The sequence below is a fragment of the Oncorhynchus kisutch genome, linkage group LG15 (genome assembly GCF_002021735.2).
Source record: "Oncorhynchus kisutch isolate 150728-3 linkage group LG15, Okis_V2, whole genome shotgun sequence".
Classification (NCBI taxonomy): domain Eukaryota; kingdom Metazoa; phylum Chordata; class Actinopteri; order Salmoniformes; family Salmonidae; genus Oncorhynchus; species Oncorhynchus kisutch.
Window position 1 is genome coordinate 49,929,392 of NC_034188.2, and position 24,834 is coordinate 49,954,225.

Consider the following 24,834-nt stretch of genomic DNA (forward strand, 5'->3'; position numbering starts at 1 on the left):
TTCACACAATGGAAGTGGGACCATGCACAATTCATGATCTATGGCAAGAGAGCTAAACATTCAGATGGACTTGGCTCCTCGAGCGGGTCAGTCGGTGTTTACACAGTTACGTAGGGGCCTACAACGCATGGGAGTATCAGACAGTACATTGAAAAGTTAAGTTCACTTAGGATATAAGCTGTATCTTGAGTCATAATCTACTGGAACAATAATTCAGTGTCATTTCAATATGAATCATTAATGCGACAGGCAGCATGTGTACTGATCTATTAGACTCTTGTGTAATCTCATTGATATGTTGCTGTTATAAACACTCACTTGGTGGAGAATTTGTGCGTTTCCCAGAATCTGGACTCCTTGACTTTGAACCAAGGGAATACGCGCTCCATTTGCTGCAACAGAGACGGGGAAAATAGACGTTAAAGGCCCACTGCAGTCAAAAACCTGAGTTGCATGTTTTCTATACATTTCTCCACTATGAGGTTGTAGTAATACTGTGAAAATTATGAAAATGCCCTTTTAGTGTAAGAGCAGGTTGAAAAGACCAGCTGAAATGTCAGCCTGTCTTGGTGGGATGGAGTTTTGGCCTTCGATGGTGACGTCGCCATGCGGTAAATTAGTTCATAGACCAATAAGCATTCTAAACCTCTCTGCCAATAACAGCTCATTTTTAGTTTTCCCTTCCCCACTCAGACCACTGACATTCCTAGCCAAATTCTTGCTTGAGAAATTGCCCTTTGCTTAGAGAGGCTATTCTTTTATATATATTTTTTATTTAACCATTTTAATTGAAAAACAGTTAAGGAACTTAAATTGTTAAACAGAAATTATTTAATATGGAGATAAAAACATACATTGGGCCCTTAAAAAAAAAAAGGTACAGTCTCAGACCTGGGCATTTTTTAAATAGTTTAAGAATATAAACTTAAACTGTGTCAAGAGCTTAGCACCACTGTCTTAACATAACCCAAAATGACTCAAATAGAAACAAAAGCAAACAGCTATAGCTTCATCCCAAATGACACCTTACGCCCTACATAGTGCACTACTTTTGAAATCAGGGTGAATACTAGTATACTGAACAAAAATATAAATGCAACATGTAGGTCCCATATTTCATGAGCTGAAATAAAAGATCCCATAAATATTCCATATGCACAAAAAGCTTAATTCTCTCAAATTGTGCACAAATTTGTTTATATACCTGTTAATGAGCATCTCATTTTCAAAGATAATCCATCTACCTGACAGGTGTGGCATATCAAGAAAATGATTAAAGAGCCATTATCGTTACACAGGTGCACCTTGTGCTTGGGACAATAAAAGGCCATTCTAAAATGTGCAATTGTGCCACAACGCCACAGATGTCTCAAGTTGAGGGAGTGCGCAATCGGCATGCCGACTGCCAGAGAATGGAATGGAATGTTTCCCTACTGACTCAAACTTTGTTTCGAAAATTTGGCAGTACGTCCGACCGGCCTCACAACCGCAGAGCAGGTGTATGGCGTCATGTGGTCGAGCGGTTTGCTGATGTCAGCGTTGTGAACAGGAGTGCACCATGGTGGCGGTGCGGTTATGGTACGGGCAGGCAAAAGCTACGGACAACGAACACAATTGCATTTTATCGATGGCAATTTGAATGCACAGAGATACCGTGGCGATATCCTATGGCCCATTGTCGTGCCACAATCAACAGCCTGATCAACTCTATGTGAAGGAGATGTGTCGCACTGCATGAGGCAAATGGTGGTCACACCATATACTGACTGGTTTTCTGATCCAAGCCCCTACCTTAAAAATAAAAAAAGGTATCTCTGACCAACAGATGCATATCTGTATTCCCAGTTATGTGAAATGTATAGATTAGGGCTTGATGAATTTATTTCAATTTAATTATATCCTTGGGAGTTAAATAAAGGTTAAATAAAAATATAAAAATTAACTCGGTAAAATCTTAAATTGTTGCATGTTGCATTTATATATATTTCCTCAGCATACTACTGAAGCGGAGGCTGAGCAAGCTCTCTGTAGGCCAATTCCTGTTGGCTCTCCTCACCCGGATAAAGAAGGACTTGACCATGCTATTGGCTTTCCTGTTCTCTGGCTGCCCGCCGTCTGAGTTGATGGCCATCTGGATGATCTTCACTACGTCGTCACTGAACTCAAGCTGAAAGAAAGGAGAAAACACCGCACTGAGTGAGTGACACACTGCCCTCCATCTCATCCCCCTCTCTGACAGTGAACTGCGTTTGAACTGAGCGAAGAGAGCTCCCCGAGGGAAGAGCATTCATGCCACTACTCAGGTGTCTGTGGATAATGTGGCTCTGCACTCATACAAACATAGCTCCTGTTCTCACACAATGCTGGGTGGATGCGGATGGGATGAAAGGATTGAAATGGACTGAGACAACAGAGTCTGCAAATATTCAAACCACTTTTGCGGGGCAGTTGATTGATTGTGTTTTCAAAGTGCCAGGTTGTGAGATCACATGAGTGGGATGCGATTTTAGACCCACCACAGACTTGTAGCGCCCAGTGGCTAACTTCTTCTCCACCGACTCCAGGTCGAGGGGGGAGTCGTTGGGGGGCTTGACCTCGGTCAGGACCGGGGGGTCGGGTCCCTCGGGGGAGCGACGTGTGGGTAAGCTCTCCTCCGTCTCAGGGTTCAACTCAGGCGGCTTCATCACAGCCTAAAGAGAGCGAGAGATGGGGATATAGCGGGGTGGGGGAGACAGTCAAATGACAAAATACATCTGATCTATTTATCCATTTGCTCTCCTAACATGTCAGACATAGAAAGAAAATATGTACAGTGGCAAGAAACAAGTATGTGAACCCTTTAGAATGATCTGGATTTCTGCATAAATTGAGTCATCAAATTTGATCTGATCGTCATCTAAGTCACAACAATAGTCTGCTTAAATTAAAAACAAACATTTTATATTGATTCTACATCATTTAAAACATTCACAGTGTAGGTTGGGGAAAGTATGTGAACCCCTAGGCTAATGTCCAATCATTGAGCCGAGATATGGCTGCCCTGCCATATAAAAAAAACGAAGAAAACATTTGAGTTTGCTAATTAATAAGAAGCATTGCTTGATGTGAACCATGCCAAACAAAAGAGATCTCAGAAGACCTCTAAGATTAAGAATTGTTGACTTGCATAAAGCTGGAAAGGGTTACAAAATCTAAAAGCCTTGCTGTTTATCAGTCCACAGTAAAACAAATTGTCTATAAATGGAGAAAGTTCAGCACGGTTGCTACTCTCCCTAGGAGTGGCCGTCCTGATTACTGCAAGAGTACAGCGCAGAATGCTCAATGAGATTAACAAGAATCCTAGAGTGTCAGCTAAAGATTTACAGAAATCTGTGGAACATGCTAACATCTCTGTTGACGAATCTATGTTATGTAAAACACTATACAAGAAAGGTGTTCATGGGAGGACACCACGGTAGAAGCCACTGCACGTCTGAAGTTCGCAAAAGAGCATCTGGCAAAATATTCTGTGGACAGATGAAACTAAAGTTGAGTTGTTTGGAAGGAAGGAAAACACACTATGTGTGGAGAAAAAGGCACAGCACAGCACACCAACATCAAAACCTCATCCCAACTGTAAACTATGGTGGAGGGTGCATCATGGTTTAGGACTGCTTTGCTGCCTCAGCTTGCCATCAGACAAAAAATGAATTCCCAAGTTTATCAAGACATTTTGCAGGAGAATGTAAGGCTATCTGTCCTCCAATTGAAGCTCAACAGAAGTTGGGTGATGCAACAGGACAACGACCCAAAACACAGAAGTAAATCAAAAACAGAATAAAATACGACTTCTGGAATGGCCCAGTCAGAGTCCTGACCTCAACCCGATTGAGATGCTGTGGCATGACCTCAAGAGGTTCACACCAGACATCCCAAGAATATTTCTGAACTGAAGCAGTTTTGTAAAGAGGAATGGTCAAAAATACCTCCTGACTGTTGTGCAGGTCTGATCTGCAACTACAGAAAACGTTTGAGGTTATTGCTGCCAAAGGAGGGTCAACCAGTTATTAAATCCAAGAGTTCACGTACTTTTCCCACCCTGCACTGTGAATGTTTACACGGTGTGTTCAATAAAGACTTATAAAGATTCTAAGAAAACTTAGAATTGTTTGTGTTAATAGTTTAAGCAGACTATTTGTCTATTGTGGTGACTGAAATGTTATGATCAATTTATGCAGAATAATTCCAAAGGGTTGACATACTTTATGCCACTGTTTAATCTGTTGGGCCAGGTGTTTTTCCCTGGTCATGCGACCAAACCAGGACAAACTCTAGGCTCTAGTTATAGCCGACATTCCAGTCCCCAGAGTTTTTCCTGACCCCTGTCACATGAGCAGGAAAAACTTGGCCAGGTTACATCCCATAACCAGAGCTTTAAGTCTTTCCCTGGCGAAGTTACACGGTCAGGAAAAACTCCTGGCCCTAAACATGCAACCCGACATCCCCTTCTCTCCTCACCTGTCTGTAGCGGAGCAGGTGCGTGGAGGTGCGGGAGTTGAGCAGCGCGGTGAGGACCCGGCGCACCAGGCCCTGCAGCTCCTTCTCCAGGGCCGTCCTCCACTCGGCCGGCTGGCGCTTCGTACAGCTGGTGCAGGTGTAGGCCACACTCTCTGGCAGATTGGAAAGCAGCTCGTACATCTCGTCTGGTCGTGGGAGACAAGGGAGCAGAGAGGGAGGTTGACTATTTACACTCATTTATCAGTCAATTCTCAGTATCAAAAAGTGTTGACAACAGATCCATGCCGAGTATATGACTGCAGAAAGGCATTTTACAGGTGTTTTTGGGTATATCAACAGAAATTGAAATTGATATCAACACATTTAAATATAATACCCCTAAGTAGTGAACATATAGCAGCCAAATGAGAGAACAGTGCCGAGTTCAAATCTGTATCACATAACAGGAGAGGTGATGAAAAACAGACAGACTGAAAGATGGCAATTGTTTCCAGTGAGTCGAGTTGTGAAACAAGAGTGCCCGCTAACCTGTGAGGTTCTCACACTTGGAGTGGACCCAGTGGTCGCACCTCCCACACTGCATCATCTTGCTGTCGTAGTCGTCGTCGTCATAGCACTTATCGCAAAGGGGGCAGAAGTTACCTGGAAAACACAAGTCGTTGGGGCATAGAAAAAAATCATCTCTCTCCCCAAACCCTACTCAACCCTTCTCATAGTACTGAGGAGACAGATGCCAGGGTCGTGTTCTTTAGGGACAAAACTGACTGAAACCAGAAGGGATTACCTGGACTTTGCTGACTAAAAACATTGTTTTCTGTAGCAAAACATTTTATATATCGGTGTGCCTCCTAATGAATGCTTTTGACATTTTCCTTGGTCAATTACAGATGTAGACAGTGAGGCAATAGCCCGAGTACTGTAGAGCTACATCCTTCTACATTACTTGAGACCAGAGGTCTCAATTTGGTCGCATTTGTGACTAAATATTTTGCTGTGTGACCATGAGTTTTATTTGGGGAGTACTGTGTGACTCATCTCCCAGAAAAATAGTTGTTGTAATGACAGGGCTTCGATGTATCGTTGTTTCCAAGTGCCCTAGAGAAACTAGCGAGTGCACATTCGATAGCGTCCTGGTTGCACCACTACTACTACAGCGAAAACGGCTTGCCTCTAAGCCCAACCAGGTCAAGAGCTGACCCATATTAAATGGTGCAACATTTTTACGTTCCTGTCGCAGCTCGCCGAGACCGCATTACACATTCATAAACTATGTCTTGGGCAGTTCTAAAAGTAGTCACGGGTGGACGTGGTTAACCATTTGTTTACACTTTGCTCAGTCATGTTACCTCATTGACTGGATAACAACCTGGTTTGGGCGGGGGGGGGGGGGGCACAGAAAGGAAAAGGGATAGCTTCTTCAGGACGACAATGATTGACAGATCTCTTGCATGTTGTCATCACAAACCTGACGTTTTAAAGAGACAGTGTACCATTTTCAACGTGATGCGTCACAATAGGAAGAGTTATTTTACACAATGTAGAAACCTAATATTCCACAAAAGACTACTTTCAATGACAGGTATTCGTATCAACGTTTAAGCTTTTATAATAAACAAAATATGTATTTAGTGTTACATATTCATTTCTAGGAAAAAAAAGGAAAAAAAGTGCTTCAAAAGTATCTCAAAAGCAGCCCAATACAGGCTCTATCAATTGTGTAAAAAAAGGTTCTGGGTTCCATGTGGTGCTCCTAACTTTAAGTTGGGAGCACCAGTGTAACCAATACAAAATTATTATTTATGGTCCAGCTTGTGACTCACCTTTAGCGAAAAGTTTGGCACAGTCATGACATAGGGAGAAGTCATGTGACCACTGGGCATCCCAGGCCTTCCCGGGTTTTGTGGCCCCGCAACTCTTACAGCGAACACACTTGGTGCAGATCTGGACACGAGGACACAGAGGGAGAATTCATGACAAACTCATTCAATGACAATTAATGGTTAAACAAAAAGGCAGGCAGTTAACCAGTCTAAACCTTACCCTAAACTTCACCAATGTCAATCTATATGCATAGCCCTAACCTTGTGGGTCTGCTGGCCAGATATACACTAACAAAAAAACAAATTTTACTGCTTGGATGAGGGAGCAGGAGAAGAAAGGCGTGATGCATACCCAGACTCGTTTCTTCTTGGTGGGTCTGGTGGGATGGTTGGGTCCCAGGCACTCGGGGTGATAGCTGTTTCGGCACGTCTCACACTCCAGAAGTTGCTGCTTTGGGGAAGAAGAGGTGGAGAGAAGCAAGTTAGCAACCTAACTGCCAATCTTGCCTCACTTTGTAATTAGACAAACATTGAAGCTTGAAATTTAAATCTCTCTCTACCTCTTTGTGGAAGACATTGAATAGAGCCAGACATTACAGGGATAATGATATAGCAAGGCTAGACAAGGGATGGGAAGTTTTCCTCCCAATAGTGCATACCGAAAGGCCTTCATCATGATATTGTTATGGTACGTGTCCCAAATGACATCTTATTCAACATTTAAAGCACTCCGTTTTGACCTGGTCTGGTCAAAAGTAGTGCACTAAAAAGGGAACAATTTGGGACACATACATTATTTGTCTGGCTCAAAACCCTGATTAGAATGACAAAGAGGAGTAAACAGCATGATTAAGTAACTGGTTCTGTAATGAATATTTTCTGAAAAGTCCCCGTGGGATATTGGAAAATCCCCATCCCAATCTAATAACTCAGGAAGATGAGGGCGTGTCATTATGAGATTTCAAAAGAATGTTGTTTCGCTTTAGCTTCGTGAATTAACATTCATGCGTTTCTTTCCACAAGCAGGAGAAGAAATGACCACAAACAAATACACAATCTCAAACCGCTAAATAGCCTTTGTTACTCACTCAAATCATTCGAAAGGGAGAGCCTTACTTTAGTCTTCTGGTGCTGGAGGCCACAGGTGTGGCAGAAGCGGCAGCGGCGGCAACACCAGTTCTCCCACTGCTCCTCCAGAGGGCGCTCAGTCTCCCCCAAGCAGAAGAGATGGAAGGGCTCGCAGCACACCTGGCAGAAGACAAACTGGAGGAGAAGGAGAGGGAGGCGTGTTGGTGCAGCACACAGTCAGTGGGGAGTTTTCAGTCGGTTCCAAATGAATAAAAATGGGGACTAAAGTGGGATGTGTGGATATAAAAAGGCTGTGTGTGAGAGAGGAATTATTCAGACACTTTGAACTGCCTGAAGACTACCACTATGGGTCTAAACCATGTGGCATGTGTGCCATCTGAGTGTTTGTTGCTGTATACTATACTAGGGTATTTAGATATTCCGACGGTATGATTATCAATACCCTCACCGGGGCGTTCTACACCACTGCTTATAACTAACTATAGTTAACTAAGATGTGCCAAATAGATTCTATCCAGCTCAGGGCTCCAGCTATGCATTTGGATTGCCAAATTGCTAGCCAAGTGGTTAGATGGCAAGATCAAGCTTCTTGGTTACAGCAGAGACAATCAATCCCCTCCTGGACCAAGAATCCCCTCCTACCTAAATTGTTTTGGTAATACCGTATACTGTACAGAATATGTATGTAAATCTGAATACCTTCCAAACCCATTCGTAGCCTTTGATATGTCATAGTGTGCCCGCTGGTGCTGTCCGGTACAACCCTGTGATAGACTAGCAGCCTGTCCAGGGGGTGTACCACCATGTTATGTTAGAGGAGTAGCTCACTTTATTAAATTGTTCTTTTGAAATACAAAGAAGCTCTCCTTTTCCCTCATTTTGAGAGTGAGGCCAGCCGGTCCTCACCTTGGTAGAGAGAGCGAGAGAGAGCTTTGCAAGTGGCGCCCGTGACTCACCTCGACGTTGCCACTGCTGGCACAGAGGAAGCAGACGACCCGCGGGGTGATTGGCACGGAGGTGAGGAGGCCGAGGCCGCCCGTGGCCCACACGTTTTCCACGTCATGGTCCTTCTTAAAATCCACTCTGATTCTGTGCACTCCGTCGCAGGGCACTTTCTGCTTGGCGGTGCCCCCAGTCGAGGGAGTGCTCAGCAAGTTTAAAGTACTGCTCTCAGGTTTGTTGGCCAACGGCTTCTGCTGCTGGGGAGGTAGAGGAGAGGGGTCAGGGATGAAGGCCAAGTGGCATGCATGGGACTTACGGAATATAATTGTATATCACTTAATTGCCCATCCAAAGATGGACATTTATTTGCCTTTGGCAACGCCTTACAAAAAACGTCATGTCATAAAGGGAACTGCAGAATAGGGCTGTGGCGGTCATGGAATTTGGTCAGCCAGTTCTTGTCATGCAAAAGACTGACGGTCTCACGGTAACTGACCGTTAACAAACAGAAACACATCTAACATTTCCAGGCTTCCACGCCACATACAAGCAGCTGATGCACATCTTTGGAACATCAACATTGAAGAAAGTCTAATAAATGTATTTTAAAAATGTACACCATGACAATAAATCCATATTTCTTTTTTAGGCAGGTCTAAAGAACCATTATGATATGAAGAAAACGCATTTCAGAAGATGAGTTGGCCTACTGTATGTTTTCTGGCTACACACCATACCATAGGATGTAGGCTTGTTCATTTAGAAGACAAGATATGCTTATAAGTCCCGTGCCATTAATCGCATAGTAAGAAGAATATAACTGAATAAATAAGACATTTTTCCCATTCCAGGGTAAGTGTGCATATGAAGTGGCTATGTTGAGCGTAAAAGTGATCACTTAAAAACCAGGTCCTATATGCTAGATTTAGAGTTATCTGGCACCTTTAGTTGTGAAGGATAGGTCGCAGGCGCTGTTCTCTCGTCAAGTGATCACGTCATTCGTATGCACTCGAATAGCAAATGGAGGCCGCTTTTCTGCCGGTTCTCATACCTACCTACCTACCTACCTGGTCAAAAGTTTTAGAACACCTACTCATTCAAGGGTTTCTTTATTTTGACTATTTTCTACATTGTAGAATAATAGTGAAGACATCAAAAACTATGAAATAACACATATGGAATCATGTAGTAACCAAAAAAGTAAAGTTACCAGACTCAGAAATTGCGGCCCAAATAAATGCTTCACAGAGTTCAAGTAACAGACATCAACATTAACGGTTCAGAGGAGGCTATGTGAAGCAGGCCTTCATGGTCGAATTGCTGCAAAGAAACCACTACTAAAGGACACCAATAAGAATAGACTTGCTTGGGCCAAGAAACACGAGCAACGGACATTAGACCGGTGGAATATGTCCTTTGGTCTGGAGTCCAAATTTGAGATTTTTGCTTCCAACCGCTGTGTCTTTGTGAGATGCAGAGTAGGGGAACGAATGATCTCCGCATGTGTGGTTCCCACCGTGAAGCATGGAGGTGGTGGTATGATGGTGTGGGGGGGGCTTTGCTGATGACACTGTCAGCGATTTATTTAGAATTCAAGGCACACTTAACCAGCACGGCTACCACAGCATTCTACAGCTAGTAACCCCCCCCAAAAAAAGTTAAACAAATCCAAAATATATTTAACTCTTTTTTTGGTTCCTACATGATTCCATATGTGCGATTTCATAGTTTTGAAATCTTCAATATTATTCTTCTACAATGTAGAAAATAGTAAAAATAAAGAAGAATGAGTAGTTGTGTCCAAACTTTTGACCGGTACTGTGTGTGTGTGTGTGTGTGTGTGTGTGTGTGTGTGTGTGTGTGTGTGTGTTTTTTCACTCAGTTTCAATCGGCTGTTGAACTTCATCCTTCAAATGAATCATCCCCAGTGAGATGAGTTTTAAAAGCATGATACTGTTTTGATGATAAGTGTTTGTGATTTTTGATTGCATTTGCATTGATGTCAGAGTGGTTAGATGGACAATAGAGCCCTGAGTATCAGGCCATTAGCGACCTGATGGTTGTTAGCGAGTTAGGTACTACCAACGCAAGTCCTGAGTGCATAAGAGTCATGACTCATGACTGCCGGTGTGGCGGTAAGACAGTCACCGCAACAGCCCTAGTGCAGAACATACCTTCTCTTTTGGTTTGGTGGGTTTAGGTGGTGGTGGGACAGAGCGAGGAGTCTGTTTCTTCATTTGTTTCCCTTCGGGTGCTGAGGAGACACAGAGCAAAGAGCAAAGACATTTAGAGCAAATCAGTGCTTTAGACCGCATCAAGAGAGAAACTTAATTATATTATTTAATAGCGTTAACAGTTGGATATACTAACGTGCAAGGGAAAACAGCTATATTCTAGCCATTTCAGAAAGGGGTCATCATAACCATTACAATTGGAGATTTCATGCTATGGCTCCTCCTACCAGTGTCTGTGATGGGCGCGGCTAAGCTCTGCTGCTGGGGCTTCCTCTTGGTTTCTGTGGGCGGAGACTTGGAAGCCCCTGCGCCCTCCTTTTTTGCAGTCCCCTGGGTGGGCTGTGGCCTCGGATGCTGCTGTGGTGGCTGCTGGGGCTGGGGTGTTGGTGGGGAGGGGGAGCTCTGGAGTGAGGAGGACGATGAGGAAGAGAAGGAGGAAGGGGAGGAGGGAGGGGTGGGCTGCTGGGGCTTACGTTCCTTCCTACTAGCAGCACCCGTGGGTGCCGGTGCAGGATGTTTCTGGTCTTGCCCAGGGGCGGTGGTGCAGCTGGGGGTCTGGTCGTTTGGGGGAGTAGGGTTGTCGTCTGGGGGGGACTGCAACTGCGGCGGTGACTGTTTTTGCTTCTCCTCACCTGGCTTCGGGGGAGGGGTTACACTCTTTTTGCGAGGGGGCTCCTCCTTCAAAGGGGGCGGGACCTGTTTGAGACTGGGCTCAGTGCTTGTTGGGCCCTTGACGGGGTGTAAAGCCTCCTTTTTTTCAGACAGTTTGTTCTTCTTCTTGTATTTTTTGCCTAAAAATAAAAATGATACAATCCCATCAATTACACTGAGAACTGTGAATGACAAAGACAATGTGGCTTTATGCAGACACAGACCTTTCACTTGCTTCTTGAGAAAAATCTTGGAAGGCATCCACTGCAAGTTCTGACACTTTCGGACCCTGCGACAACATACAAGCATTACAGTCAGTCACATTGTCACATTACAGTCACATTACAGTCAGTCACATCAGTCAAACATTGTGGCGTGAAATGAGTGAGACTGGGATAATCGCTCAACTCAAGTCAACATAACAGGATTCTCAATTTCTCATACTCACTTGCAACACTGCTTCTTGATATTGCGGCCCCCGAACTTGGGCTTGTCCAGGCAGTTGGTGCAGACTCCGCAGTCGTCGGGGACCTGGCAGCCGGGACACTGCCTGCAGCGCCGCGACCGCCGCCCTTTCCTGGGCGCCGCCCCTCCCTCCTGGATGATCTTGGTGTGCCTCATCACCGGCTTGATGGGAGGGGACTGGGGCTCCGCCTCCTCCGAGCCCGCCACTGAAGATTTGTCTGGGGGGAGCATTCACAGCATAATATGGTGACGGATCAAAAAAAGGTCCCAAGTGGAAACAGGTAATCACTCTTGTAATGGGGTGCCAGGCCAGGAACATATGAAACAGAATGAGATACGGCCCTTATCATCAAACGCCACGACTTCATTGATTTGTCGGAGGAGCATTTGATTATGCGAGCAGTTCATACTTCATTACAAATATTCAAAAGGGGGCGTGCCCGTTTAACACGGATCTCACCATCATTCCCCATGGAAGACAGGATCTTCTCCCTCTCCTCCCACGGCAAGGCACTGAGAGTGGGCATGTCGTCGGGGAACACGGCCCGGTTGCGGCCCAGGGCCACAGCGGCGCGCCGACACACGTGCTTGATGCGCGGCCCTCGCACCGACGTCTCCGAAGAGTCGCTCTCATGACTCTGGTGGAGTAAAGCCAAAACAAATCTGCACAGTTAAAACTCACTTCACTGGCTCGAGAAAGTGGCCGAATTCTGGGTCTGTGTTTAAATTATGATTTTTTAACATTTTTATTAAAAATCTATGTTAACTCTAAATCAGTCTCTGAAAGGGGCTACTCTGTAATAGGGCTGTCCCAATACCAGTATTGAGAAGCTATGCAGATTCGTGGAAAGGAAGCAAAGCATGAAGCAGAGTTCCATTTGAGGAAAATAGTTATGTTGCAGACACATAGCCTGTTATCGCAGTCACATTTTGTTTATTTTCCAAGCTATAGACTACCATACAATCATTTACATACAGCAAAGTCTTGAAGCAGAGGTCAGTCTGCTTCAAGTTCTTTTTGTTTTGGTGGAAAATCAAGTATCACCATACTGGTATCGTGACAGCCCTAATCTGTAAACCATCATTCTCAATGCTCTCTTACCAGTTGACGACAGTCCTCTTAAATACATACACATCTTTCGGGGGTGGTTTTTCTAAAGGAGAACATATTTGTGCACGTCTGTCTGCATAATGCATAATGTACAACGTGGTTTGGCAGAATTCCCCTTGAATAAACCCCTTTCAGGGACATTCCTGCTATCAAGTTTCAGTCAGTGTTCAAAACACTCACAGTGCTATTGATGGCTGCAAACATTCTCAGAATCATGTCAAATGATTTCATTGTGGTTGTGAGGAGACAGCAATAAAACATATCAAAACCCTTTCCGTGTTCAAGTAAACCAACAGAAATACGGAGAAGCGGAGAAGAGGCTGCGGGGGAGGAAGAGGGGAACTAACCTGAACTTTAGGATGGTCTGGGGATTTCAGCGACTTGCTCTTCTCGATTTTGAACAACTGCGCTTTGGCCTTCTTCAGCAGGCCTGCCACCCGCTTGTCAGCCACAGGCTGCTTCTCGGCGTGCGCCAGCATGGAGCCCAAGGATGGGACCGCCGGGGGCTTCTTGCAGCCGGTCTGCCCCATGGGAAGGCCTGCCTGCTGGGCAGGGACACATGTTGTTTTCTCCTTCTCCCCAAGTTCAGCCTCTGGCCCCCTCTCCGAAGGCCGGGTCTTTTTGGAGGCGCGGCCCTTGGTCAAGATAAGGGGGATAGAGGAGTGGACTGCAGCCCTTTCTACAGGTGATGCCTCTGTACCAGAGTCCACGGGAACAGACTTCTTCCTCCCAGGTGTCTTTTTAGGAGCGAGGGAGGTCAGAGACTCCTCCCCTTCCCGCCCCTCCCCGGCAAACAGGCTGGGTGTCCTATTGGGAGAGGCGTCTGGAGTGGACGCCTTGCCTCTCCTCTCCCAATCTTTTCTGCCCTCCCTTTTGTTCTCTTTCTCACGCTCTCTGCTTTTCTCAGCCTCCCTTTCCTTCTCCTTGACAGGAGCAGAGTCCCGGGAAGCCGAGGCGCTCCTCTCTCTCCCCCCTTTCCCAGCACCGCGGCCCGTCTCCTGGGGGCTGGAAGTGAAGAGAGAGAAGAGTTGGGAAGAGGAGCAAGAAGCGGAGTTGCTACCCGCACCGCCACCACCAAGGCTCCCGGCTGCTCTATGTCCGTCGGAGGAGGAAGGTCCGTGTGTGGAGTGGCCCAGGGGGCCCGGTGAGAAGGTGCTGAAAGCAGCAGGCGTTAAGGCACTAGTGGGCAGAGAGCTGGAGGAAGTACTGGTGCTGCTGGCACCAGTGGAGATGGAGCCTGTCAGCACAGACGGTTCAGAGGGACCTTTTCCGGGCGGGGCCCCTGGCTGGCTGCTCCTTGTAGTCATGGAGTGTGAGGGGGACCGGGGTTGACCTCGCAGGGGTCCTGGGGTCGTCCTCTTCTTGCGTCTCACCGACCGGCCCGACTTGGGGGAGGACTGGAGGGGAGACAGCGATCCCGGGCTGCTCCCCGATGACGACTGCAGGGTGACCGACTCAAAGATGCGCGAGTGCGCCTCGCTGGGAGTGAAGCGCGGGGCGCGCAGCAGGGGGCTGCGCTTCTGGAGTGGCGACTCGAAGCGGGACGAGGGGTGCTGCTGGTGGTGGTGGTGATGTAGTGGAGAGAACAGGCGGGTGCCTGCCCCGGACCCACCGCCCGGCGCCGGGTAACCCGCTGAAGCAACCGCCCCGGTACCAGCGCCATGGGGCATTAGACCCACGTCTTGAGCCGTGAGAGGTGGAGGGCGGAAGTTGTCGAAGATAGGCTTGCGGATAAGGCCCTCCTTGGCATACTTAGCGGAGGAGAAGTACTGCTGATCGGTGCGAGACCGAGATGTCCAGCGGAAGGTGGGCTCTCTCAGGATGGACCTGCGCTTGTCCTGCAGGCTGGAGAGCACCAATGACTGGCCCTGGAGAAACGGGTGGGGCAGGATCCAAGGGGAGTGGGGGTGATGCTCCGCTGTGTTGGAGCCTGACTGGGCCTGCTGCGGGGAGCTAAGGAGAAGGGGGGGCGGGGGGGACGAAGAGGCGGCAGAGGCGGCCTGTTGAGAGTTGGACATCAAAACTCCCGTGGCCGGGCTGATGATAGCCTTCTTCCCTCCGGTGACCAGGCTGCCTCTTCCCCTCGCCCCAAGGCTGCCCCTGCCCACACCCTGCCCTCTGCGGCCCCTCCGGCCCCGCTCAATCAGAACACGCTGCTCCGGCTCGGGCTCTGACGGATGCCTGGAGGAGTGCAGCATGTCCCCCTCCCTCTCTCCCTGGGAGGATGTGGAGTGGTCTCGCTCGTCGTCATGCTCATCATCAGGCTCGGACAGGGCCTGAGTGCCCTCCGAAGCCTGGGAGTCGCACGACGAGTCGTCCAGACTGGGGCTGCTGGATCGGGACGACTCACCCGACGAGAGCTGGGAGGAGTGCAGGGACACCGCGCTGGAGCCACACGAGGCGACACTGCTGCTGAAGCGCCCATTGCTGGTGCTGTTGTTGCAGCTGTTGTTGAGCAGGCTGGCCGCCACGGCCGTGGCCCTGCTGGGTGTGACAGTGGGAGGCGGGGGAGGGATGGTGTCGACCGGAGCTGCGGTCACAGCTTTAGCAGCGGTGACTGCAGCTGTAGACGCCCGCATGGGGGAGGCCGCCGAAGAGGGATGGGGGGCAGCGACGGGGGGCGGAACAGCATCTAACCGTGCCATCTTCATGTGGGGGTGAGAGGCGCCGAAGCTGCCTTCGTCCTCGATGAAGCGCTTTGGGGTTTTAATGATGCGCAGCGAGACAGTGCTCACCACGGGCATGATGAACTGCCTGATGTTCTTCAGCTGCGTTCTCCTCCTCCTCCGGATGCCTGCCTCCATGGCTGCTGCCCCTTGGCCTCCTATGGCAACCACCTCCTTATCTAACAGTTTTTTTTTCTGCGCACCTTTCTTGGCACGCTGCAGCAGCTGCTTGGCGATTGCGGCGTCAGTGCGTTTGGAGGGGGGAACGATGCGCACGGGCTTGATGTGGCGAGGGCTGGTTCTCAGGTTCAGTGGCCTGCCCAGCTTGGAGGGAGAGGATGAGGGGAGCGGGCTTGAGGAGCTGTGGACATCGGGGCTGTCGTCCTCCTCAGCAAAGTGGGACGCCCTGAGCTTAGACTGCTGTTGAGGAGTGTGGGGGTCCGTATCTCTGTCCCGGCGGACGCTGAAGGACGTTTGTTTGGTTTCCTCTGAACAAGAGGCCTGGGCAGCAGCAGCCTCGGCTTTGAGGCGCTCGGCAGATGGAGGCCGTCCTCGTCTGCGCCGGGGCACACCGGGCACCGGCACACACTTCCTGGCGATGGCCTTGAGTGGGCTGAGTTTGACCTCCCGCAGCCGCTTCAGTTTGGTCACCTTGGATTCACGGCTCGCTTTGGGAGGCTTGGCCTCTGTGTCGTGCTGCTGCACGGAGCCCAGGGGTGTTCTCTTTGTGGCTTTCCTCTCCTCGTCCCGGTCCTTGCGGTGTGTAGTTGTGGAGCTGTGCTCCTGCCCCACCTGCCTGCTGTCATTGTCTGTATGGCTGCCGGCCTGCAAACTTCTCTGGGTGCCAGAGGCCGGAGGACGGCCTCTCCTCTTCTCTCCAGAGCCAGGTGGCCTCCCGGGAAGCCGCTTGGCCTTCTCCACAGGCCACTCCTGGCCCTCGGGTTTCCCCGAGGAAGGCGAGGGGGAAGGGCCGGCGCCTGCGGGCCCTTTCTGTGCAGTCAGGGCCCGCGGGGGTCGGCCTCTGGGCTTCTTCTCCTGCGTGGGAGTAACTGGTACAAAACAAACAAAAATAATGGGTTTCAAATAAGTGGGGCGACATCTACTACTTTTGAGAGAGATAGATATATACACACACACACACACACACACACACACGACTAAAAGTATGTGGACACCTACTTGTCAAACATCTCATTCCAATATCTTTGGCATTAAAAGGAGGTTCTGCTCAGCGACTTTCTCTATTCAACCTGACAGAGCTTGAGAGGATCTGCAGAGAAGAATGGGAGAAACTCCCAAAATACAGGTGTGCCAAACTTGTAGTGTCATACCCAAGAAGACTCGAGGCTGTAATCGCTGCCAAAAGGAGCTTCAAAGTACAGAGTAAAGGGTCTGAATGCATGTGTAAATGTGGTATTTCAGTTAATTTTTTAAATAAAATGTGCAAAAATGTCTAAAACCCTGTTTTGCGTCATCATTATGGGGTATTGTGTAAATTCCCAAGGATTTAAAAAATATATACATTTTAGAATAAGGCTGTAACGTAAGAAAATGTTGAAAAAGTAAAAGGGGCCTTTATACTTTCCGAATGCACTGTATATACACACACAAAAGTATGTGGACACCGCTTCAAATGAGTGGATTCGGCAACAATGGCTCAGCCACGAAATGGTAGGCCACATATGCTCACATAATGGGACTGCCAAGTGCTGAAGCGTGCAAAAATCAACTGTCTTCGGTTGCAACACTCACTACCAAGTCGCAAACTGTTTCTGGGAGCAGCATCAGCACAAGAACTGTTCGTCGAAAGCTTCATGAAATGGTTTTCCATGGCCGAGCAGCCACACACAAGCCAAAGATCACCATGTGCAATGCAAAGCGTCGGCTGGAGTGGTGTAAAGCATCGCCGCCATTGCACTCTGGAGCAGTGGAAATGCGTTCTCTGGAGTGATGAGTCACACTTCACCATCTGGTAGTCCGATGGACAAATCTGGGTTTGGCGGATGCGAGGAGAACGCTACCTGCCCGAATGTATAGACACTGACAGTTGTGGGTGCATTGCATGATGTATTGTTGTCTCTACCTTCTTGCTGTTGTCCGTGCCCAATAATGTTTTTACCATGTGCTGCTGCCATGTGTTGCTGCCATGATGTGTTGTCATCTTAGGTATCTTTATGTAGTGTTGTCTCTTGTCGTGATGCGTGTTTTGTCGCCATTGTAAATAATAATTTGTTTTTAACTGACTTTAAAATAAAAAGGTTAAATAAAATAGAAATAGTGCCAAATGTGCAGTTGAGAGGAGGAGGAATATTGGTCTGGGGCTGTTTGTCCATGGTTTGGGCTAGGCCCCTAAACGGTACAGCATACAAAGACATTCTAGATGATTCTGTGCTTCCAACTTTGTGGCAACAGTTTTGGGAAGGCCCATTCCTGATTCAGCATGACAACGCCACCGAGAACAAAGCGAGGTCCATACAGAATTTGTTTGTCAAGATCAGTGCGGAAGAACTTGACTGACCTGCACAGAGCCCTGACCTCAACTCCATCAAGCACCTTTGGGATGAATTGGAATGTCAACTATGAGCCAGGCCTAATCGCACAACATCAGTGCCCGACTTCACCAATGCTCTCGTGACTGAATGGAAGCAAGTCCTTGCAGCAAAGTTCCAGCATCTAGCGGAAAGCCTTCCCAGAGGAGTGGCGCAGCAAAGGGGGACCAACTCCATATTAATGGCCATGATTTTGGAATGAGATGTTGGACGAGCAGGCGTCCACATACTTTTGGTCATGTAGCGTACATAAATAAAAACACCTCACCTGCCAACGTCCTCGACTGACTCTGCATTCTTCGGTGTTCACTGACTGTACCAAAGCCTCCAAACGCTCCTTCCTATGGCGGGAAAAGACAAGAAACATTCAATCTGACCAAAACGTTAACACGTTTGCCGAAATACTTCAATAGAATAACAGCATGATTAAAGTGTTGTTTTTTTAAAGGTCAAAGTGATGAATGAATAAACTGATTTCAGAATTCAAAGCATCCAAAGACACAATATTCAGGCCTAGCTGTGCACTTCAGTCATCCCTGTACTGAAACCACTCACAATGAAGAGTTTAGTCCCCTTAAAATTACAGTAGTCCCATCTCACTTTCACCAGGCTGCTGACTCACTCCAGTCAGATTCCAGTCATTCCGTTTCCCTATGCTTTCCAGATTAGGTGCCTAAACCCGCTGGAGAAGGTTGTCAGAACGTTAGACATTCTCAATTTGAAAATGTCCAACTCGGAGCTGAGTAACACAGTAAAGCCAAAACCACAAGTCAGACGAGCATTTTCCTGTCTTAGGTAAATGCTAAGCTGATTAGGCACGCTCAGGGAAAAAGTCCCACCATCTAAAATATCTGAATAAGAGGCCAGGTGGAAAAAAGCCAAGAAGAGCAATTGAAGCAGGGGTCCACGTTAGAGTTCAGAAATCAACCTTTTCAAACGCAGAGCATAAGAAATAAAAATAAGCTGCGTTTTAAACCATTTCACCTGCGTTTTATACTGAAAGCCAAGTTGTTGTTTTTTCTTCAATAAGAGTGATCAGGGGAATGCAAATATACTATTCCCTTCACAGAAAATACATTAGTGCAAAACATAATTCAGCAGAAAATATCTTAATTTTCATCAGAAGCGCAAAACTATTTGGCTAGGAGCCACACAAGTAAATGAGCTTACAATGAAAAAGCAAGGTACTTGTGCAAAAATGATGGTGGCCATATCATGGTGGCCATGATTGTTTCAATGATAAACATTAGAACTATGTATCCAGCTACATTTTCTGTTTGGCTTGAAGTTAATCTGGCATTTTACCTGAGAAAAGTAGGCTACAGTGAGAAAAGTAGCAGAGAAATGTAGCTACACAGTCAAGAGTGCAGTCTGCTGATATAATGCCTGTTAGTGAATTCCCATCCTGGGGAAGAGCAACTGAAACACAAAATGTATCTGATGTCAGGCAGTAGTGATGCACCGATATAATATTTTTAGCCGATATCCTATATTGTCCTTGTCAAAAAAAATATTAAAAAAAATAACGATAACCGATACTTTTCAGCATTCTAGTACAGTTAAATATCTAACACACACACACATGGACGCAGCGGTCTAAGGCACTGCATCTCAGTGCAAGAGGCATCACTACAGTCCCTGGTTCAAAACCAGGCTGTATCACATCCGGCAGCGACTGGGAGTCCTATAGGGCGGCACAAATTGGCCCAGCGTCATCCGGACCGTCACTGTAAATAAGAATGTGTTTTTAACTGACTTGCCTAATTAAAGAAAAGGTCACACACACAGACTAACCAAAAGTTATTTTGTCGGAATTTACATAAATCCCCATTAGCAGTAAAACATAACCAAACGTATTTCTTTCACTCATTTGCTGTGATGTTTCATTGTTCATATGTTTCATTCTCAACCAGGATTTCTATGGAATGCCATTTGGATCTTTGTGTGTCAAAAAATATACTAGCAATATGTCAAATAACACGACAAACTGTTTCAGTAGCTATAGTTAGCTAGCTAACTACATAGCTAGGCGTCATCTAAAATAATCCTAATTTATAAAACAGTTCTTATTTGGTTAATGGTGGTCAGACACATCTATGCGAAGCTAGCCACAATAAGGATTAGGTACAATAGTGGAATTTGCGCTTAGCCTTCAAAATAAAAAGGTATGGCATAATTCTACTATTTGTATTCATTTGCATCACTGTCAGTTACATACTTTTATTTTGAAGTTAAACCGCAAATTCCACTATTGTACCCAATCCTTATTGTGGCTAGCTTCACAACACATAACCCGGTCCGGTCGAGCATCACTAGCCAGATGAAGCTAGCTGGCTGCTTATGTTTGCTTGGGAAACAGGGTGAAGTAGCTGACTAGCTATTTATTTTCATATACTGAAGTTCAATTTCAATAGACGAACAACAAGTGGCAACCTAGCTAATTACTCACAAGGATCCCTAAATCATTGCTAAGAATAATGAAAATGACTGCAGGTTCTACTGGTGATTGTTTTCAGGTTGGTTACATTGGTGCTAGCTAGCTACCCCAGCAGTTGTGGTCAAACAAATTATGCTTTATTACCAATGCGGTATTGCAAACACCGGCCATGAACAAACTTTGTTTTGTACAGCTTTGACAGTGCTACTATCTTTGACACGCAAAGACCCAAACGGCGTTCCATAGTATGCATGTCGTGAAGCTAATAGCAGTGACGCTATTACTGTGTAACTCCGGTAAGGCAACATCTGAAAAAAAATAGCTCACTTGGTAGTGTGTACCGGGTGCTCGACCAGTCAGCGAAAGTCAACATCACCCACAACAGAGAACGGTTGATTGTCAAGGGCAATGAATTCCATTATCTTTGCTTTAATGAATTTCGGCTGAGTTGCCTCGCTGAAAAATGCCTTACTCTTTCAAATGACTGCTCGATCAACACAGAAGACATTGTGGGCTGGGTTAGGAGTCCTGTGTTGCACGTGTAGCGCAACATTTCACATTCCGTTATATAGGTATGCACGGTAGCTTTCACATCGGTTTTTAAAACCTGTTTTGGAGACTGGTTTTTGTTCGGAATTCCAGATGACTGACGTGACCCGTTACTCAGGCCCAGAAACTAGGATATGCATATACTTGGTAGCATTGGATAGAAAACTCTGAAGTTTCTAAAACTGTTAAAATAATGTCTGTGAGTATAACAGAACTGATATGGCAAGAGAAAACCCGAGGGAAATCCATCCAGGTCTTTTTTTTTTTTTGAGGTCACAGGCCATTTCAGTGGTAGCCTATGGGAAATACAAATAGATAGGACCCACATTGCAGTTTCTATGGCTTCCACTAGATGTCAACAGTCTTTAGAAAGGGTTTCAGGCTCGTTTTTTTTTTTAAATGAGCAAGTAGTTGGAGTTCTTCCAAGGTGTCTCATTAGAAAAGTAGTCTTGTTGGTGCGTGAATGAGGTGCTCGCTCTTCGTTATTTATCTTCCCTATTGAACATACTATTCTACTATAAAACGCCCATTCATTGTGTAGCTGGGACCATTGGGATTGCAAACAGAGGAAGATCTTCAAAAAGGTAAGTGATTTATTTAAAATCGCTATTTGTGATTTTGTGACGCCTGTGCTAATTGAAAAAGTATTTGTGTGGGGCGCTGTCCTCAGATAATTGCATGGTATGCTTTCGGCATAAAGCCTTTTTGAAATCTGACAACACAGTTGGATTAACAAGAAGTTAAGTTTTTAAATTATGTATGACACTTGTATTTTCATGAATGCTTAATATTACGATTTTTGTATTTTGAATTTCCCGCTCTGCAATTTTACTGGATGTTGTCGTAGGTGTCACGCTAGGGGTTCACGCGCCAAAAGAGGTTATCGTCGGCGTTAAAACTAGACAGAGCCGATACTGATGTGGCATTTTTAGCTAATATCGGCCAATTACGATATCTTTCATCCCTAATAAGAAGCATTTAACAAAAGCAGCAAGATATTTCTTAGGCACTCTTTTTTGCTGTGTGAAAAACACAGAATTCTGCGTTAACCAGGCCCCTGTGAACTAAGGGCTTTTTCGTAGCCTATACCACAAAAGGAAAATTGCTGAATAAGCCTATTAGCATAGCTAGATAGAGAAGCTACAGATAGATATTTCATCAGATGTATAAAACGTGAAGCATCCGGATGGCATTCATGGTATGGTAGTAAATATGGTAGTGAGAGGAAGCCCAGTGGCCGGCAGTGGGAGAAGATGGATTTGGGCCAACATTCTGCAAATGTACTTATCGATGAAACATTTGATCTCAATACAGTTCTGTTCCCAAAAAAACTAGAATCGGTTACCAACAGAGTGGACAAGACAGAGGGCTGCATCTGAAATGACTCCCTATATCATACACTGGTTAAATGTATTGAAGAGAAATTGTCATTTTAATCCATAGAGACGTGAAGGAGAAGCTCGTCGGAAGAGCCTTTGACAAAGTTGCAAAAAATGGCATTGTTTAAAAGGAATGCAAAGGCAAATTGAGATATTGCACATGCGCACTTCAGAGCAGACGTTCCCCAACAGAAATATGCTAATGTTTGCTAGAACGCGCCATCGGATCTAGCTCGTGCTTGGCTCTGCCCACTATGGCTCATTTGTTCCCATTTGAAACGACAAGCTGTGGCCTACCTTGGTTTAGTTCTAAAATCTTTGGGGAAACATTTCATATAGCATTTGATGGCCACAGGCAGTCATAAGGCTACACAGATGTATTTAATGATATCTATTGCACCGTTGAGAATGACATTTGTTTCTCTTCACTTCCAGGAAGTACCATCAAAGCACACAGGTATCCATAGCAGCAGTGGTTGCTAGGCTGCCTAACATCTGCTGTGATGTCACCCACTCAGTCAGGTCATCTTTGAGAGGGCCTGATTGGATGACTCATCTCCTGACATAACACACACACATTCACTTATTGGGGTACTTATTGTAATTTCCTCTTAAATGTTTCTCTCTTCTACATTTTGAGGTAAGGCACAGTGAACGAGGCCATCTGTAGGAGTTACCGGAATTCAAAAATTCCAAAGCAACCCAAACAGCATGTTACACATGACTAATAGTGATCTCTCAGTTGACTAGGCTGCGTCTCAAATGCCTGTTTAAAACACTACTTGTGTCAAAAGTAGCACACTAGACAGGGAATAGGGTGTCATATGGGACACAACCCTCGTCTACAACTGTACATGATGATGGTGAACCTAATCAGTACAGTCTCTACGGTGGGGTGTGGGATACTTTATATCAGGATATAAAACGAGTCACAATCACAGCACCAGGAAGTGTGTCCTTGGATTGATTCAATTAAAGATCCGCTCCGCTCACTTGGAATTGGACAGAAATGGAATATTACTCAGTCTCCAGGAGCCTCCATTTGTAATTATGTCTGGGCCACAGGATGAGTGTGTAACAGTAATTATAGAGAAAGCAGATAAAACAGGAGGCAGACGGACTCAATGTCCTCCAACACCAAGGTGGGACTCTGCTCATGAACTGCAAAATGCCTGTAAATTTAACAGCAAACTTATATTGTCAGCTTAACTATCACAAGTATTGTTGTTTATGACAGTCAGCAGTACTGACCATTAGAGACTTCGACAACTGGGCAAGTTAAGAGGCCAAAGACAACTCATATATGTATGTCAGAAAACAAAAAAAGTCCTTAGATGCCCATCTTTGCTAGGCCTTACCCCCACAGATCATCCACAGCCACCCAACCCTAGGGCTGGTGAGATTAATATCTCAACGTTCCCGTGGAAGTCTTTTGTGTGACTCCGTGTCAGAGGAGTGGGGGTGTGTCATTTCATAATCTTTATTTAGAGCAGCATGTGGGGCTGCAGTTTAAGTCCCTTCGGCCCAGTTTGTAGAGCAGCTGCTGTCTAGGAGTCCACACTACAGTTTTAACTCCAACCTGAATAGCACAGCCAACTTGTTAACATCACATTTACTATTAATATAGTGATTAGGCCACATTCGGTCAGCTGCAATTTAATTTGGCATATAGCCTAGATTTTTGTTTGTGACGACAAGTGTTGATCATTTGCAATATAATAGCAGCCTCAAATGACCAGCTTTGCCGTTTTAAAATAATTTATTTTTAAATCATGTTGCCCACCGATACCTGAATTTTTAGATCGATCCATCTCTCACTTCAACTCTGACACTGATTGACTCTGTGCTGCAGTTCATACAGGCAGTGTTTCTCAGCATCTTCTCAGGCAGGCTGCTAAAGCTGTTGGTTGGTTGCAGGAAACTAAGGGGGGCGGAAATTGACAAACGCGAGTAGCTCGATGACATCACAGCTCTGCCTCTCTGGCACACACAAACACTCGTCCTCCCTTCGCGTGAACCACACCGCAAGATGTAAACAGAGCCAAAACACGAGGGGAGGAAGAGGAAAGGGGGATGGGCAGAAAATGAGGATGTGTGTGTGTGTGTGTAAAAGGGGGAGGTGGGGGGCAGCATCTTGACCACCTGGTACAGCAACTGAGCCTGTGCATGTCTCCAGGGGGACTGCGAGGATGAAAAGGGGTTGGGGTTGAACACGCTCGCACAGAAGCAAGCTAAATCCCAATCTAAACAAGCCTCCCACACACTAAAAGCCTCCCACTCCCCGTGCAGCCAGCCATGCGCTACAGAGGCACACACTCACTCCGCGCCCACAGGCAACCCGGGGAGAGCAGCATGCTGCGAAACCAAAAAGGCTTATGGGCTTGCTTGCAGGACAGGGAGCCACCTGCTACGGCTAGGACAGGGGAAGGCAGGTAGCCTTGCGGT

At 46.3% G+C, this 24,834-nt stretch overlaps 1 protein-coding gene across 5 annotated transcripts in view; it reads right to left on the reverse strand.

Annotated features, from left to right (window-relative positions):
* LOC109905387 (histone-lysine N-methyltransferase 2A) overlaps window positions 1-24,834 on the reverse strand; it is a 54,043-nt gene that overhangs the window by 23,517 nt on the left and 5,692 nt on the right. For 2 of the 5 annotated variants that reach the window (XM_020502734.2, XM_020502733.2), the window contains exons 2-17: window positions 18,293-18,365; window positions 13,157-16,524; window positions 12,159-12,336; window positions 11,682-11,916; window positions 11,458-11,522; window positions 10,810-11,373; window positions 10,523-10,602; window positions 8,363-8,605; window positions 7,434-7,580; window positions 6,670-6,768; window positions 6,318-6,438; window positions 5,026-5,139; window positions 4,498-4,682; window positions 2,517-2,690; window positions 2,057-2,167; window positions 319-392 (exon numbers count right to left, since the gene is read on the reverse strand). In XM_020502734.2, the coding sequence (XP_020358323.2) occupies window positions 319-392; window positions 2,057-2,167; window positions 2,517-2,690; window positions 4,498-4,682; window positions 5,026-5,139; window positions 6,318-6,438; window positions 6,670-6,768; window positions 7,434-7,580; window positions 8,363-8,605; window positions 10,523-10,602; window positions 10,810-11,373; window positions 11,458-11,522; window positions 11,682-11,916; window positions 12,159-12,336; window positions 13,157-16,524; window positions 18,293-18,365 (5,831 nt within the window). The remainder of the gene's footprint in view (window positions 1-318; window positions 393-2,056; window positions 2,168-2,516; window positions 2,691-4,497; window positions 4,683-5,025; window positions 5,140-6,317; window positions 6,439-6,669; window positions 6,769-7,433; window positions 7,581-8,362; window positions 8,606-10,522; window positions 10,603-10,809; window positions 11,374-11,457; window positions 11,523-11,681; window positions 11,917-12,158; window positions 12,337-13,156; window positions 16,525-18,292; window positions 18,366-24,834) is intronic. The other 3 variants (XM_031790443.1, XM_031790441.1, XM_031790442.1) reach the window with 3 other exon arrangements.